Below are 17,667 nucleotides of genomic sequence, written 5' to 3'. Positions count from 1 at the left end.
AGCCGAAGTCCATTTTTTTTCTTCTGGCGATGCTAACTGATGGCCATTAGAACAATCCACACTTCAAGTTTTGCTTATGGACTGTCCTGTAGGTAAAAGAAGATGGATTGGGACCAATCACAGAGAAGATTATTTGCTTAACATAATGACAGATGTGAATGACTAGGTTCATATTCATCTACAAGCCCGCCCTCCTCCTCCCTGCCTTTTAGTCCACCATTGGAAGTTGCCCTAGAGAGCTTTTATCTCCTCTGTTAGCCTACATAGAATGAAGTACAAGAAATTTAAAAAAAAAAAAAAAAAAAAAAAAAAAAGGTCCAGAAAGAGGTCCTTTCATGTACAAAATTGTGGGAAAATGGGAGGAATGAAATGGCCTGGGAAAATTTTAGATGCCAAGCTGCCGAAGTCCTGTCAGTCTCAGGTCTTATGGTAAGAGGAGAATGGATTTGGTTCTGTGCATCATTTTAGCCACTCTGCTATTGTATCGTACTAGGGATCAGGTTAATGAAGCTTTGTAGTAGGTCATGCTTCACCTAGTTCAACTTGAGTTGTCTTTTTTTTATTGTGTCAAAATCATTGTGAGAAATAACCACATAAATGTCCAGCAAATGATGCATGCATGCAATTGTGTAGCTTTGCTTATGTTCTAGTTCATCACAGAGTGGTTTTGATGTTTTTTAGGAGCTGACTGACTTGCAGCGGGATCCACCAGCACAGTGTTCAGCAGGCCCAGTTGGTGATGACTGTAAGTATGGGATATAGTAATAAACCTCCTCCTGCTGGACAACATTTAGAATTTCCTGCAACCAGATAATTGATTCCTTTCAGATGTTTATCTTTGTTTGGCCGATCAGATGTTAGAAAGGACAGATGCTTATGCCCAAGAGCCATCTAGTTTTATACCATGTTTAAATAAGTAGTTTCCTGCTGATTACAGTGGTAATTTACATGTGGTTTTCTATGAGAATTTTTATTTCTGCCTTTTTTTCTGCATTCTGGGTAATACTGCATTCTTACATTTTTCCAGAATTTTAAGTTTTCCTTTATTTCTGTCTGAGAAGTAAAACAATTTCCATTTATTCCTGTTTATCTTTAGGATATTACATTTCCTTTTCCTTGTTTGAGTAAAATAAATGTTGTTGATTATGAATTGCATATTTCTGTCAGCAAATGTATAGATACTATTTTTATTCAAAAAGGTTATCCATATTTCTGTTGCCAGTTCTTCTGCATATCTTGCATTCTTGGTACTTTTTATTTCATACTGCGTTTTCATTTTTCCAATACATCAGTGTATGCCTGTATATGCTGTGTCTGAAGCACATTTCGCCATTTCTACCATTATGCAAGGCGGCATTTGGAAATTATCATGACTGTTGGGCCACAAACACAATAAAATGATTACAGGGCAGCACACTGGTTTGTGTAAGGTGTTTCTGAACTGTCAGGGATATGATTCAATATAGCAGGAGATTTGAAATGTTAATAACGGAAGTCCTTTTCTGGAGAACAGGATGCCTTCATTTCCATTTCTGCTTTCCAGTGAAACTAACAGTATTTCATGTATAACTTTCACAACCAAACCATTACAGTCTTGTATATTAAGGGTTGCATTGACTGCAGGACTGCCTCTATAATGCAACTGTGTATAGAAATTTGAAGATTAGGCTTATAAGAATAAAACAAATTGTCTGGTGCTGCGGCACAGACAGATAAAACCATGACTGCAACACAGGATCAGTTACCTTCCCACATGTTGGAGGAGATGGTGTAAGGGTGTATGAGAGTGAGCAGGGAAAGCCACGTGTTCGTGTTCTGACACCGTGCAGAAATGTGCAAGTGCAGCACAAAGGGCCAGTGATGTGTTTGCCTATCAAGCAGAGCAGTTAAATGTGCTGTATGCAGCATTTGGAGCATGTACCAGGAATGTGAATGTTCCCACTGGGACTGTGTGAGGACCAGGGTAGTTGAGGCCAGGGGATAATCTTGACTATCTCCTGTGGATATGTGCTTGACAGCCTCCTCTCGACTGAACTGTCACAGTGACCCTCAAATTCCCTATGGTATAGGAGCCTCTAAGCAAATTCCCTTTGAAAAATGGAGACCCCACCATCACCATAGTTAATGATTTGCCAGTGAATTTAAACTGATCTGTGCACATCAGTATACAGTGCATAAACTGCTGATCCAGTGTTTCTCCCCATTGGGTGATATTTTCACCTTTTCAGCATTAAAAAAAAAAATTAAAAATTACTTTTTAGTAAGCTGATCCCACAGAGTGTAATTAGTGAACTTTAACCCCTGTGGCATCAGTATAGGTGAAACCAAATGCACGACTTTAATGGTTATAGCACTGCTCATGCTCACTGATGCATCCATTAAAGTCTGTGGGCACACATCAAGCTAATCCTAAGGTGATGTCACCCTGAGGTAGACTAAATTTATTTTTACAGTGGTTTTTAATAAAAAAAAAAAGTTTGCAAAGCCTTTTATTAAAATATGGTCAATTAAACGTAAAGAATAACAGAAATTTTAAATGTTTTGCAGTCATTAACTCCTCGGATGTTGCAAAGTAGATTGGAACATCAGCAAAACAACTGTGTAGGTTTAGAAATGGGTGACTGTGCTGTAAAGGTGGGATGATCTTCAGCACATATGGGAGGCAAAAAGGCTAGGAAAAGAATAAAACTAATAACAGAGTCAGTTGGTACAGAGAACTGAGTATGGGGTGCCTTATTTGTCCATAGTGGTGACTCCTAGGAACTTTTGAAGCCATTGCGAGGAAACTCATTTTAGAATGGATTTTTCCCAGAACAGCTTACTTTCTTCTGAAGTTTTATTTTTATATATTTTCTGTGTTATAACATGAGTAGTGCTTTAATCAACAAGAACAAATTTCAGACACTGCTGGGTTGACAATAATGTCACAAAATTAGAGAAGCAATAAATGCAACACAGCAGTATAAAGTATGAAAAATGATAACATCAACTAAGTAAAGTATCAGAATAAAATGAAATGGAAGAGATTAAAAATTCATTAATAAGTTTGAAGAATTGTACAACAAAATAATAATAATCCTTAGAGCAAAGTACAAATTTTAGTGTTAAATAAATGGGAAGAAGAGCATACACAGTAGACTACTTTGAGAAAAGGTATTTATGCATTAAGAGAATGAGAAAAGCTGGTGTGGCTTATCCTTTCCCCGAGATGAAGAATAAACATAAAACTAAATTCTAAAGTGCTCCTATCTTTTTGGACGACAAAAGAGTTCCAGGCTTTTGAATGTGACACTGACAAAACATGGTTAGAAGAGATAACTATAGATCGTCTAAGCAGTACATGAACCCGTCAAAAAATAGTGTGTGTGTATGTGTAAACTTTTAAATACAACCTTCGGGCTAGAAGGCATGAGGTTTGAGAAAGTTATACCTGTGAACCCTAACTGATGCTCATTAACAGCTGAAGTGTTTTATTGTGTAACTCACAGACGTACATGAAAAGGAGAAAGGCAGCATTCATGTATGCTGAATCATTACATCTTTGTTTGCTTACTTACATCATTATAATAACATACACACAAACAAAACACACACTTGCGTTTGTGTGTGTGTCTTATCAACCACAAAACTGTCAGATGAGTGAATGCAAAAAGAGCAGTCTTTTTATATCAAATCTAAAAGACTGACTTAAAAAGAAAAAAAAAAAGATAAAAAAAAAAAAGGATTAAAAAACAGTAATTGTTGCAGGGGGCAAGCCCATCTGCACCATCACACACCCTACTAATTATATATACCAAATCCAAGATCACACAACAGTGAGGTAAGGGCAAATACACAGACACAACTGTTCCATGATCTCACAAGGAAAGCAACCGAAAGGCTAAAAAACAAGCTTGTGAGAGCATTCAGTCTTGCTGCCACCAATATAGTGTATATGTATTTGTAATTCTGCGTGTGTGCGCGCGCACACACCTATGTGATGTAACAATGCACAGTTAGAGGAAGCTGCCTTGTTTTGCTAGGTGTCCCTTTGCAAATGTCTGTAAGTGACAACTTTCATAACTTTATTGCATATTAGTAAGCAATTTATTTTTCAAGTTTATTGAAGATATTTTTAGTGGGACTTAATAATTTGTTTTGTCATGTTGCATTATAAAGTAGGTGGAATATAAATAGAAAATTTGTTTGCAAGGAGTAAAATAAATGGGTGAGTTGTAACAGAGAAGAGTCTTGTATCTAAACTACCATAACCCTCTGCATTGCCTTGAAAAACAAATGAAACTGATTTCCTTCCTTTCTAAAGATTTTAATAGGTAGGCAACGTCGCTCTTCTTATGTGCATCAAGAAGATGTTGAGGCTTGGGTGTTTGTTTAAGAAGCTTATTGTATACAAATACATCAGGATGGATGGCAGGAATATTAAACTTAAGCAATCTAATTAACTGACTACATACTTGCATGCTCACGCTTTGGCTGCTCACTCAAAATGGCACTCTTGCTTGCACATGCTCAGTACTTACATGCACTGCTGACTCACTGGAAAGCCTCTTAAAGGTATATCACACACACACTGATCTACATCCTCCCTGTTTACTGAGCAGTCTCATATAAACAACAACATTTCAGTAGGCATGCAATTATACAGACATTAATAAAGAAAAACAGTCATGTCCAGGTTGCTATGTATCTGAAAGTAGGTTTCGAGATGTGGCCTGATCTCATGACATAATAGTTAGGACTGGTTTTAGCAACAAAGACAATCACTGGTGAATGTTCTGCTTGAGGAGTTTCAGGGATTTTCTCAGGAATGGATATTGCTGACTGTATGTTCTCTGGAACAGGAACATTGGACAACTCACTCTGACAACTAGAGTCTTTATCACAGGCAAGATGCTGTAACACTGGAACATTGGACAACTCACTCTGACAACTAGAGTCTTTATCACAGGCAAGATGCTGTAACACTGGTTCAGATACTGGTAGAAAATGCTTTGTGTCATCTGAATTCCACTCCTTGTGATTCTACAATGTACGATCTTGGCTGTTGACACAAACATTTTACAAATCCAATGTGATCAAAACCTTTTGACATCTGCATCCTCACTATCTCCCCTTTCTCTGAAGAACAAAGCGTTTGCTGGTTTTATCATAGGAAGACTTCTGGGACAAACACTTTTTCAACAGTTGGGATTTTACTGCTTTGTTGTTAGCACTTGGAACCAGTAAATAACTACTGATTGTAGTGTGGTTCTGGTTTGTCTCGACATAAGTCTCTGGGTAGGTAAACAAAGATGATCATCACAAAGAATATTTCAGATTTAACAAGTTGAGAAAACATCGCTATTGTCACGTCTGGATTTCTCTGACGTTTCTGTATCTTACAAATGCTGTACCAAATGTGGTTAACAATGAAGATTTTCGGTCAAGCAAAATTTGCCAAAATTAACTCTCTGCATCTAAGACAGAAAAAACAGTGGCATTTGGCATGGGGGCAGCAACCTCTTCAACTGTGCGCATTGGATGATGAGGCCTTTTTAATGCTTTGTTCAAATTTCTTGGATCATTACATATTCTGATATCATCTGAGCTTTTGTTATGAGATAGCTACTACCATGGAGGATACCCATTCAGTAGGTTCTTCTACTGGACAAATTACTCCAAGCTTCACCATTCTGTCTAGCTCGTCTTTGATCCTGTTCTGCATAGCTACTGGAAATTCCGTGCTGGTCTGATAACTTGGCTGACCTCTGGGTCTAACGTCATGGAGTACACAAAAGGTAGTTTGCCTTGTTTTTTCTGCAAAAATGTCAGCGTACTCAGAAAAAAAGTTTGGGCAAAATTTGAGCTGTTGTCATGCAGCCTTACATGGTGGACTTCTTAAGCGAAAGCAGTCCCATTTTCAAACGGTCCCTGAGGCCTAATAATGACTGCACATGTCTCTTGACTATGAAAAATTGCAAGTCAACTGTTCCCAGCAGAGTAACATGAAAGCACTACTGAGCCCTCGGTTTGAATCTCCTCACCACCATAAGCAGCAAGCTTCTAAATCAAGTAGTTATGTAGATTTTACTCTAGCAAATGTTTCTGCTGAGATAACATTGCACTTTAAGCCGGTATCTACTGTGAGCTCTACAGGACTCCCATTAATCCAGACAGTACAAAAAATCCCATTCTTTGCCCACGACTCTACTGCATTGACTGTTTCACCAAGCACAGACACACCATCAACATAAAAAGTAGGATTCCAGCTTTCTAATTGATCAACTTCCCTCTTGGAATGCACTCTTTTAATAAAAGAATGTGCCTTATTTGATACATAGAAACTTTTGAAATGATTCTACTTATTGCAAGAATGACACTGCTGACCAAAAGCTAAACACTTTTCTCATTTGGGTTTGTGATTTCCACCACAATTACAATAGTTGACTATGAAGTCGGGTGGGGGCGTGTGTTTTGACTTAACTGACTCACCCTTTTTCTTCACAGAGCATGCTCTGGAATTTGCTGGAAAGACTCTGGGTTTCCCAGGGACTGGTATAGGACCTGGAGTAGCTGCCATGTGCTTGGGCCTTTTTATTTTAACCACCTGCTATATACTATCAACATGAGCTTTGTCACTGTGCCTTCCACTGCTATTCTCATTTGTAAGCATACTTGTATGCTTTTCTGTAAGCTTGTTTATCTGACAAATCTCAATGGCCTTATTTAATGTCACATCACAGCCTCAAACCAAAATCTTCCTCACTGTATCATTATTAATACCACACACAAGTCTGTCTTTCTCAAATCACCAAATCTGCATGTTTTAGCCTTATTTCTCAAGTCCATTATATATGCTGCAAATGTTTCACCAGGCTTTTGATCCCTTGTGCAAAGTAAATGCCTTTCCATTGTAATATTTGTTTGGGGCTTACACATTTCCCTAAATTTACATTTTAAGCACTTGGGGTCTTCCCTTATTTCAGCTGGTACCACAGTGTGGCGGTCTTCCCACTCCCGCGCAAACAATAGCAGGAGCATACACAAATGAATGCTCTCTTTCAGTGGCCTCTGAACTAGCTAAATTAAGCAGAATAAATGCCGTTGTACACACGTCTTTGTCAGAAAAAGCAACCTGTATGAAAATATATTCCTGCTCAAACACATCAATTTTCTGCAGTATTGTTATCAAACATATGCAGTGCAAGTCTGTGAAATCCTTCTGCCATGCCCACAGATTATAGTAAAATAATGCAGTATGGCCCTTGTAGGTATGTATGAACATTCACAAACATTAGCTACTTGTAATAATGATCAAATACACAGTACGAAATATGCCTTGAAATAACTGCACTTTGCAAAATATGTTTTGAAATTACTTAACTTTGCGAAATATTCTTTGAAACGACTTTACTTTGAAATACCTGCAGTGTAATACTACACACACTTGCAAACACTTTGCACACTTCGGGTACTTTGAATAGCTTTAGTTAATACAAAAAAAGCAGCACATACTGAAAAAAATATGGTAGTTTTCCCATTTTTGTACATTTTACACAATTCGGATATTGTTTTCAAACATTTTCATAATTATTTTGAATATTTCTATAAGTATGTCACAGGTTTGGACATTTCAATTAATAAGAAATTTGTTCTGAGTGCTTCATTTTATATTTATAGCAAAAGAAACCATTTAACAAGTTTTAGTACCTGGAATTTGTTTCTGACCTATTTTGCGAGTCGTTTGAGCAGTAAGGATGATCCACTCCTATATATTCCTCTAACTTTAACCAGTTGCATCATGGCTGTAACTCTGGATCCGATTCTGACACCATGTCACTCTTCTTATGTGCATCAAGAAGACGTTGAAGTTTGGGTGTTTAAGTAGTTTATTGTATACAAATACATCAAGATGGATGGCAGGAACATTAAACTTAAATTAACCATCTAACTGACTACATACTTGCATGCTCACACTCAGGCTGCTACCTCAAAATGGCATTCTTGCTTGCACGTGCTCAGTACTTGTCTGCAATGCTGACTCACTGGAAAGCTTCTTAAAGGTACATCACACACACTGATCTACAGGCAGGTACTATAAAGCAAGGTAAACAATGTAATTTGCAGTCTGACCAGGTTGATGACATTACAGGCCACAGTGTTTTGTTTGTTTGTTAATAATTTTGTATACGTTTAAAATTTGTTGGCAAGTGTAATTTACCAATCCAGAATGGACCCATTTCAGATTTGTAAAGCAGGTTTAGTCGTGTATTTAGACGCATTGGTTATACATATCAAATTCAGCAGTCAAGGTATTTGAACAGTCAGAAGTGCAAACTGACATAGGTTTGATTCTTGAGTTTATTGCAGTTAACAAAGAGGGTAGTATTTGTACACATCTGTTTTAAGGAACTGTGCAATAAATGAAGTTGTAAAGTAGCAAACTGATTAGTGTTGTTGCTCAACTGTATCTGGTTCTCCAGTTTAGGTGCTGGCTGGGGTGCCTTCTGTGTAGAGTCTGGTTTGTCCTTGCTTTGTGTGCATGGTTTATTGCTGGGTACTGTGCTTTACTCCATCCCAAAGACATGCTGCAGGTGATTTAACAATCCTTTGGTTTGAATGTAGGATTGTGTGCATCCTGCAGTGGACTGTTGTCCCATCTAGCATTACTTTGTCTGCCTATACCCAGTAACTGTAGTGATTGGCTTCACTTCCGTCATGAATTTGAGGTGGATAAAGCAGGTGTCAGAGAATTAATGGATATCAGGAAGAAGGAATTAAGAATTGTAGTAGTTGAGAAATGAGGCAGTAGGTTAGGTAACACCGTCCAAGGTGCTGAAGTAGTTGAATGTGCAAATATCTAAATTTGGCAAGTTCTCTAAGACAGGAAAGGAACAAATTCCATGTTCCAGGTCCTGAAACTGAGAATGAATGGTGAATAGAATGGAGCCTGTGTTGGTGTTACTGAAATGGCTTCACTGGCTTGTGGAATGTTTTGCTGGTGGCAGTATCACATAGAATCTTATGCTCAGTTTTAAAACTACCTTCAAGAAGGTCTGCTTGTTTTTTAACAGGAAGCAACTTAGCTTGGCTGTAGAACTTGGCATTGATTTATCTCTGTGAAGCACCATGTAGTAATTATGTTTTTATTGTGGTTTGAATTCTAGTTTTCCTTTTTTGGAGATGGAAGCAATGATTGGGAGGGACCATATTTTAGTTGTACAAGTCATATACATCTGTCATGAGCATTATTGTTCTAAGGGGATTAAACACGAGATCTGATGTCAATCTTCATTCATTCTTGATTGATGGGTTCAGTTCCAAACTCTCGGAACCGACTTGGCTGTGTTATACATAACTCGTGCCAGCCAACATCTCTTGAGCTAAGGCTCTACCCACAATGCCCGTCTTTCCATTACCTCAGATCTTGTTTGCCACTTAGAAAATTGGATGCTTCAGCCAATGCTCTCAGCTAAGTGTTTTAAGATTTCTATTTTTTCATTGTTTCTAATAATAATTGGTAAAACTCTTGTTGGATGGTTTTGCGACCTGGTTTTTGAGTGAGTGACTGTTTGTTTTTCCGACTATATTTCTACCCACCTTCTTTTTACCTTTTGGTAACTCGTATTACTATTGTTGGTAACAGGCCTCCTCCCCTTCTTTATTACCGTTGGTAATATACCATTGTTGGTATCCTCTTTCCCCCTTTCTCCCTTTACCCGTTTGGGTATTTTCTCTATACCATTGCTGGTATATCTGTAAAAAAGAAAAATTCCCTTCTCTTTCCTCTTTTATGTATGGTGTATCCTGGATCCAACTGTTTTTTTGGATATGGCAGAGAAGCAAAAGGAGACATCCAGATTCAAGCAGTGTCAGGACAGTAGCAGAAAGATGCTCAATTCTGATGGGCATCTTTCTTGCGTGTACTGCTTGTATTATTTGTCTGGGCTTTAATGCCTGTTCTTTAGTAGAGAGGTGCAATAAGCTTATCTTAAAAGGCTTATTGAAATGTCCTTTTACTGAAGCCCTATCTAAGGCAGAGACTTCAAAATCTCCTAAACCAGATGTTAAGAAAAGAAGCCACTCTGTGCCGACTTTCCCTTCAGCACATGAAGCAAAGTCCCAAAAAACGCAGGTTCTGATGGTTTCTTCAGAACCAAAAGCCAAAGTACTGAAAGTGGCAATATTATCGCCTCCAGCACCAAAAACTGCTAAACCCACATCGGTGCCATCAGTCATTGAACCGACTCAGATGCAAACCTCTTCGGCGCTGATTACCTCTTCTGCAGTGACAATAGTTTCTGTTCAGCCACCACTGTCCTATCATTTGGTTCCACATTCCCATTCCATACAACAGCCTATGGTGCAGAAAGTCGATCTGACACTTATTCCCAGGAATAGATATTCCTCTTCAGTAGACCCTTTTTTGGGTCAACAACCAAGCCCATTTCTTGTTAGGCCTGGGTCCCCTTCAGGAATGTCAATCCATTCCTCCAAGAGTCTCACAGAATTGGACGTAGTCAGATTAGTAGATCAGCTTTTGGCAGACAGAGGCCTCCCTGCAGCATCACAAACCTCTTTTCCACCTGGAGTCAAGGCTTATTCTCCAGCGACTCCACCAGTTTATCCTCCTTCAACCTCCATTTAGGACTTGGAGCCCCCCACTTCGTTGCTCCTGGTGCCAACTACCTCTGTGCTGATGGTGGATTTCACCTCTGTGCCGGAGTCGACTCAGTGGTCTTCTGCTCCTTAGGTTCCATTCCACACCTGGGAGCGTGGTTTAGCTGTTGGCTCCGATATCCTTGGACCAGTTCCGGTGGTTTCCATGGTGCCGTCTATGGTTTTCGGGGCCATGGTAGTTTCAATCCCTTTCTCTGCTGCTACTCTGGGTGATGGCTTGTCGGAGCCGGGTGTGACCCCGGTTCTGCGGTGCTTTCTTGGTTCTGAGCTCCCATCCCTCTTTGGGCAGGCCTGCCTTACAGATTATGGAGAGAACTTTGGTCTCATCAGGCTTCCAGCTGGTTCCATCCTTGTCAGAGTGCCATATATTTGTTTCCTCTGGTTCGCAGCTGTCACAATCTGCTGTGTCTGGACAGTGGGCACAAGAGCTACAAGAAACCGCAGTTCAGGGTCTCCCCTCTTCTGAGTCCTCCTCAGAACCTCCCCCTGAGGAGCTACCCCATAAGAGGACGTGCAAGAGGAAACACGATGAAGGGGAAGGGGTCCCCATGGTCGCCCCCAGAAGACGTCTCTTTTGGAGACATCCTGGAAATATTAAAATAGAGGGGTGATTGGAAGTCCTCAAATCCATCCTCCAAGGAATCTGTGTTCTTGCAACCTTTTCATGCCTGCGCTTCTGGGTCTTGGGTGACCCGTCCGCTGACAACCTAGTTAAGTTGATCGTTCAGCGAGCGTGGAAGGTTCCTGACTCCATAGAGCCTATTCCCCAGAGACTAAATAAGATTCTTTCAGCACTAGAAGATCAGCCCCATTGGTCTAAGGGTGTAGCAGTGGATGCCATGTTGGTGGCTGTGGCCACCATAAAGGAACTTGCTGAGGAGAGTTCAACTGTCCATCCTCCTAACCGAGAGTCTTGGATGATGGCCAGATTTGGGAAGCAGGTCTTTGCTTCAACGACCTTTGCTATTCAGTCCTTGAACTTCTTGGCACATTTTACTAAACTCCAAAGGGATCTGATAACTGAGCTTTCAGACACCCTTGCAGGAGAGTGTCTGACTGGGTTTGAGATGAGGTTGCCTCTCCGCTTGCCACCCTGGAGTCAATCTCAAATTCTTCCATGTGGCTTATTGCTCATACAGCCGAAGGGACATCTAGAGCAGCGTGTACAGATGTTGCCATTAGGTGACATGCTTGGATGCACTTGTGTGATTTCACGGACAGTTTAAGTCTTCCTTTATCAAAGCTCCTGTTGATGCTACTTCCTTGTTTGGCCCAAAGGTCACAGACGCACTAGCCAGGTATGAAAAAGACAAAGACCCTTTCTGCTGTGGGTGTTTTGTTTTTCTTCTCCACAACGACCTTACTCCAGGAATCCGAGGAGTGGATTAATGTGGTTCAAGTAGACCCAAGGGCCTTTTTGGGACACACATGACGAGTATTCCATCCGGGGCAGAGGGGGGAATTCTTCTGGAAGACAACCCCCTCCCATAACAGTGGGGGTTCGTGTAACCAGGGCTCCAGAGATTCCTTTCCTGGACAACCCCATCAGCTCTCCTGAATGGAGGTCCAATTGCTTACCTCTGGAAGCAGTTTAGGGAAGATTCTCTCTGCACCATTCAGCTTGGCTTACAGTAATCTCAGACACCTGGGTGCAGAAAATAATAACCACAGGTTACCACATTCCCTTCAGTCTTTTCCCAAAGTCACAAAAGCGAATCCCCGATGTTCCACCCAGTCAGAGGGATCTAGCAGCAGTAGAGATTCAAAAGCTGCTTTTAAAAAGAGTCCTCCAAATAGTCCCATGATTCATGAGTAAGAACTTTTTATATAAGCACCCCGAACAGACACCACACTGGCTTACAATAGGGAAAACAATGCTCTTACTTAAGAGTGAACTTGCAAGCTACCCTAAAAATTATAGACCAATAACTTGCCTTCTGACAGCGTATAAGCTATACACGGGAACTGATGCTGACACAGTTTATAGTCCTTTAGAAGAAAACTCAATTATGGCAGTAGAACAAAAAGGCAATAAAAGAAAGTCATATAGAACAAAGGATCATTTGTCGTTAAATAAAGTTATAGTGAATAACTGTAAAAAGGGGAAGAATCTAAGTATGGCATGGATTGACTACAAAAAAGCATTTGATAGTATCCCACATTTATGGATAAGAGTGCAAATGTACAAGATACACCTTACACTAATTGATTGACTACATTACAGTAACCATGAAACAATGGCAGACCACTTTGCAATTAAGCCATGATAAAGGACATATTATTATCCCAGGGATAAAAATTCAAAGGGGGGGATATTCCAGGGTGACTCCGTCACCTTTGCTGTTCTGCCTTGTTATTAATCCATTAAGCTGTTTACTTAACAGCTTAGACCATGGCTACAATTTGGCTCCTAGAAAACAGCAAAGTCTAATGACTTCTCATCTTCTCTTTGTTGATGATTTAAAACTGTATAGCTCATCAGATGAGGAACTGAAAGCACAGCTGCAGGTTGTCAAAGCTTTTTCAGATGATATTAGAATGTCATTTGGTCTTGATAAATGTGCAAAAGCAACCTTTAAAAAAGGAAAACTGCACCACCAGGAAAATATGAGTTTGGGACTAGAATGTGATATAAAAGAACTTGAGCAAGAGGGAGTGTATAAATAGTTGGGAATTGATGAAGGATTAACAATAAAACATGAACAAATGCGAGTAAAACTCACTAAGGAATACTTTAGGAGGCAAATTAATCCTGAGAACAGCATTGACATCTGGGAACAAGATCCAAGCTATAAATCAATTTGCTCTTCCTATCCTAATGTACAGTTTTGGATTGATTGACTGGCCCCAAACAAGTTTTGGATAGATTAGAAATTAAAACAAGAAGGGATGCTTTATGCTCACCAAATGATTTATAAAAATCAGTGTATGCCAAGATTATATATTCCCTGTGCTGAAGGAGGGCTGGGCCTCCTTGAAATTGATTACAATTATAGATCTGCAATTGTGGGACTCCACACACATCTACTGACCTCACAAGATCCAAATGTAGTGAAAGTTTTGAAACATAAGGAGAATAAATCTAAAATGACTTCTCTGCTTAATTTAGTAGAAGCATATTGTCAAAAGATTTTAATACTCTTAACATATTCTGGAAGAATCACGCAGATAAAAATAAGCAAAAAGGTTTATTTTACATGCATGGAGACATGCTACAAAGTACATGGTATGTCAGCAGTCTAATTTCTGTACACTTCACATGGGTTTTTTTACCCTTCTCAGCATGTACACAGTAACTGGTTACCAGACAAGGAATTTCAGTCAAGGCTATAAATTCACATACTGGAGCCTTAGATGGTCAGAGGTCAGTCACAAGATAAGCTTGTGCCTGGACCAATGTAACATCTGTGCATTCCTCTTTGGTCAGCAAATTCTTTACAAGAAAAACAGCTTATTTTAACTTACTTCTTTGCTTGCAATGCAATTTCACATTTTAACCCTTACTATACATGATACAAAGATGTTGAACACAAAGATTCTTACTACATTTCCCCCCTTACAACACTTTGTATCACCAGTAATACATTTTATTCATACAGGTTTTCGCATGACTCGTGTTCTGCATATTCAGAATAATAAGCTTTAGTTGCATTGGCAGACAATACACTTGATATTATCATTCGGATGCAAGGAATGCAACAACAACCCAACAGTAAGAATATAATGGCACCAACACATATAGCAATTAAGACATTCATAAGTACTGTTCCCCAATTTCCAAACCAATTTTGGAAAAAGTCAGTTAATGGATTCTGTCCTGGTTTTGTAAGTTCTGAAACTTGTTGTAGGATCTCCAGATGGCTGTTAATGTCATATTCGTTGTCTGGAATGAACGGACAGCACTCGCAAGTACCTCCTTTCGCCGCTAGGGGGAAGTTGAGCGCCATACGATTCTGCAATACTACAGTCCTCATTGCAGTTAACTCATCCGTCATCGATTCTAGTGCAGAAAAAGTTGCATTGCTCAGGGTTTTTAACAGTTTTCTGAGCTCCCAAATGGATTTTACTGTCCCATACTCTGGAAAAATACCAGCCCAGGAAATAACATAATCGCCCAAGTCCATGTGTGATAGCCCCTTGCTGCTACTATGGGCCAAATCGTGTTGATAGATCCAGGATGCATCAACGTTACCTACGGGATTAACAGGTTTATTAACAGCACGTACATTTCGTATTTTACCTTGGGGAAGAGAAAATGTATGTCTTATAGCTGGTGCTAAATAACCCAAAAAGCAACTGCCTGATCAATTCCTCGGTAACCATTTGTATGCTTTTCTACCACAGATAAAATAACAATTATTTACTTTAAGTGTAATATTGACTGGAACAGAGTGATTTCCTTTGTCTTGCAGCCCTTTAAACATTAGATCATACACAGTTAACATTTTTTCAAAAAAACTTGTGCCATTAATAAACCCTGTACTATTAACAAGCACTCGTTGCACAGTGCCCATCTATTGTACAGTTATGAATTATTGTTACATTACACTGACTCCATCCAACCTTACAGTTCCATTCTGGCGACCCATGAGGGGTAATGCTATTTTGTCCTTTAAGGCTACATTTGAAGTTTCAAATAGTAAATTAGTCCATGTATCATTTGCCCCCAAAGGGACTGTACCTAACATTAGACCACCATGTACAGTAGGGATAGCCGTGCATATCCAACAATTTGAAACATTAAAAGACAGGGCATATGCATCATCTCTCTTTACTTGGCTAGTCTTGTTTGAAAATAAAAACGGCCAAAACAGAAAAGTAACAATCACACTTATTAACAACAAAATTATTTTGGAATGCTTTTGTGGGAAGGACTGCTCCCTTCCGGTATTTTTCTGCATTGCTACAATAGTCAGATACTCATACAAAACAAGATTACTACTAATCAGTGTTCCTCAGGGGAACTCAAGTTTTTGTCCAGTTCAAACTGTTTTACCAGTTTACAGTGTGTCAGATGGATCCATGATGTTCGTTCTTTGATTCGGATTGCTGTAGGTGTTGCGATCAAAACCTGGTATGGACCTTCCCAATTTGGCGAGGCCCAGGTTTTCCTCTTGACAATTTTAATCCAAACCCAGTTCCCGGGTTTCACTTCCAGGATCCTGTTCTTCTGATCTGAAAAGCAATCATTCGTTAAAGAGGTGTTAGTCCTGGTCAGCAATTTCCTCATGTAATCTGCTATCTCTTCACCCCCCTCACGTTCTGCAGGCAAAAGATTTTGCCACTGCGGGATGTAATAAGGTCTCCCGTATAATAGTTCAAATGGTGTGACCCCTTTTGAGGTGGGAGTGGTACGCATGGACAGGAGTGCCAGAGGTAAGCAGTTTATCCAAGACTGATGTGTCTCGGCCATGAGTTTACGTAACTTGCCTTTGAGAATGCCATTATGGCGTTCAACCAACCCTGCTGACTGTGGGTGGTAGGCACAATGATATTTTAACTCGATCTGAAAAACGGCGGCCAACTTTTGAATAACTTGGTTTACGAAATGTGTGCCATTATCGGAATAGATGTGTGTAGGTAGCCCAAAATGAGGGATAATGTTATTTGTAAGGGCCTTGGCTACCGACAGTGCATCTGGGTGTGCTACCGGAAAAGCTTCAACCCATTTTGTAAAAGCGTCAATAATGACTAACACAAATCGCTTCTGTTGAACAGGAGTTAGTTCAATAAAATCCATGCAGATTGTGTGAAATGGATACGGAGGCAGCGGAAAAGCTGCTGGGGTGATCCGTACCCCACCACCATGGTATCGTGCACAAAGCAGGCACGGTAAACAAAATCGTTTAACGTATGCTATAAAGCCCTTGGTCCAGAAAATTTGCTGGATCATTTGAACCATAGCAGCAGGGCCCAGATGAGATGGGCCATGCGTCACTAATGAGGCATACCTAAAAAGGTTTGTTGGCAAGACATACTTATCATTTGGACCTACAAAAACTCCCTGCTTTTGAATAGCCCCATATTTAACCCATCGCTGTTTTTCCTGAACTGTACTAAGTTCCTGCATTACCTGTAAAGTTTGTAGATCAAATTTATCTGTAGGGTGAAGTTCCTTCTGTGTGGTCTCGAGTGCAAAGGTAGAGGTTAAGGCTGCACTTTTTGCAGCTTTGTTAGTCAGTGCATTTCCAAGTAGTACTGGATCCTTGGCATTCGTGTGTGCTGCGCACTTGCAGATGGCCAGTCCCCGTGGCAGTTGGACAGCTTGTAAGAGGCTAAGGATTAAATCCTTGTGGGTTATTTCCTTTCCTGAGGCCGTAACCATTCCCCTATTTTTCCATTGCTGTGCAAAGACATGGACCATGGAAAAAGCATACTGACTATCTGTGTAGATAGTAACTGCCTTATCCTTGGAGATGGTGCATGCTCTGGACAAAGCAATCAATTCGGCCGCTTGTGTGGACAGGTCCCTGGGGGGGAGGGGTTTTGCCTCCAGTACCTTAGTCTCAGTTGTGACTGCATACCCCACTTGTGTAATACCTGCCTCAGTCTTACGTGCTGACCCATCTACAAACAGGGTCCAATCTGAATTTGCCAAAGGTTGGTCCTTAAGGTCTGGTCTTGGAAAGACATTAGAGTGTATTAAATCTAAACACACTTGAGGGGCACCATCGTCAGCTGTAGGTAAGAGCGTGGCTGGATTAAGAGTGGTGCATCGCTCAATGGTCATGTGTGGTTTTGATAGTAACGTTGTCATGCAGGATAAGTGTCTGATAGGAGAGAGAAAGGTAACTTTATCCTGTAGTAGTATTATCGCAACAGAGTGCGGTACTCGTAAGGTAAGGTCATGAAACAAAACTAGGGTTGCAGACGCTTGCACAGCCTGTGCGGCTGCGACTAATGCTTGTACACAGTGTGGCAAAGATCGTGCCACTGTGTCCAATTTACTAGAATAAAAAGCTAATGGTCTCAACTTATCCCCATAAGTTTGCAACAGAACCAATGTCA

General features: G+C 40.1%; 1 protein-coding gene across 1 annotated transcript in view; it reads left to right on the top strand.

Annotated features, from left to right (window-relative positions):
• Positions 1-17,667, top strand: part of LOC122812113 (ubiquitin-conjugating enzyme E2 D4) — a 570,471-nt gene that overhangs the window by 209,868 nt on the left and 342,936 nt on the right. Inside the window, exon 2 of the mRNA XM_044084397.1 lies at positions 682-745. Coding sequence (XP_043940332.1) covers positions 682-745 — 64 coding nt within the window. The remainder of the gene's footprint in view (positions 1-681; positions 746-17,667) is intronic.

Source organism: Protopterus annectens, chromosome 9.part0 (genome assembly GCF_019279795.1).
Source record: "Protopterus annectens isolate FY-2018-M chromosome 9.part0, PAN1.0, whole genome shotgun sequence".
Lineage (NCBI taxonomy): Eukaryota > Metazoa > Chordata > Ceratodontiformes > Protopteridae > Protopterus > Protopterus annectens.
This window is presented reverse-complemented; position numbering and strand designations above follow the sequence as displayed.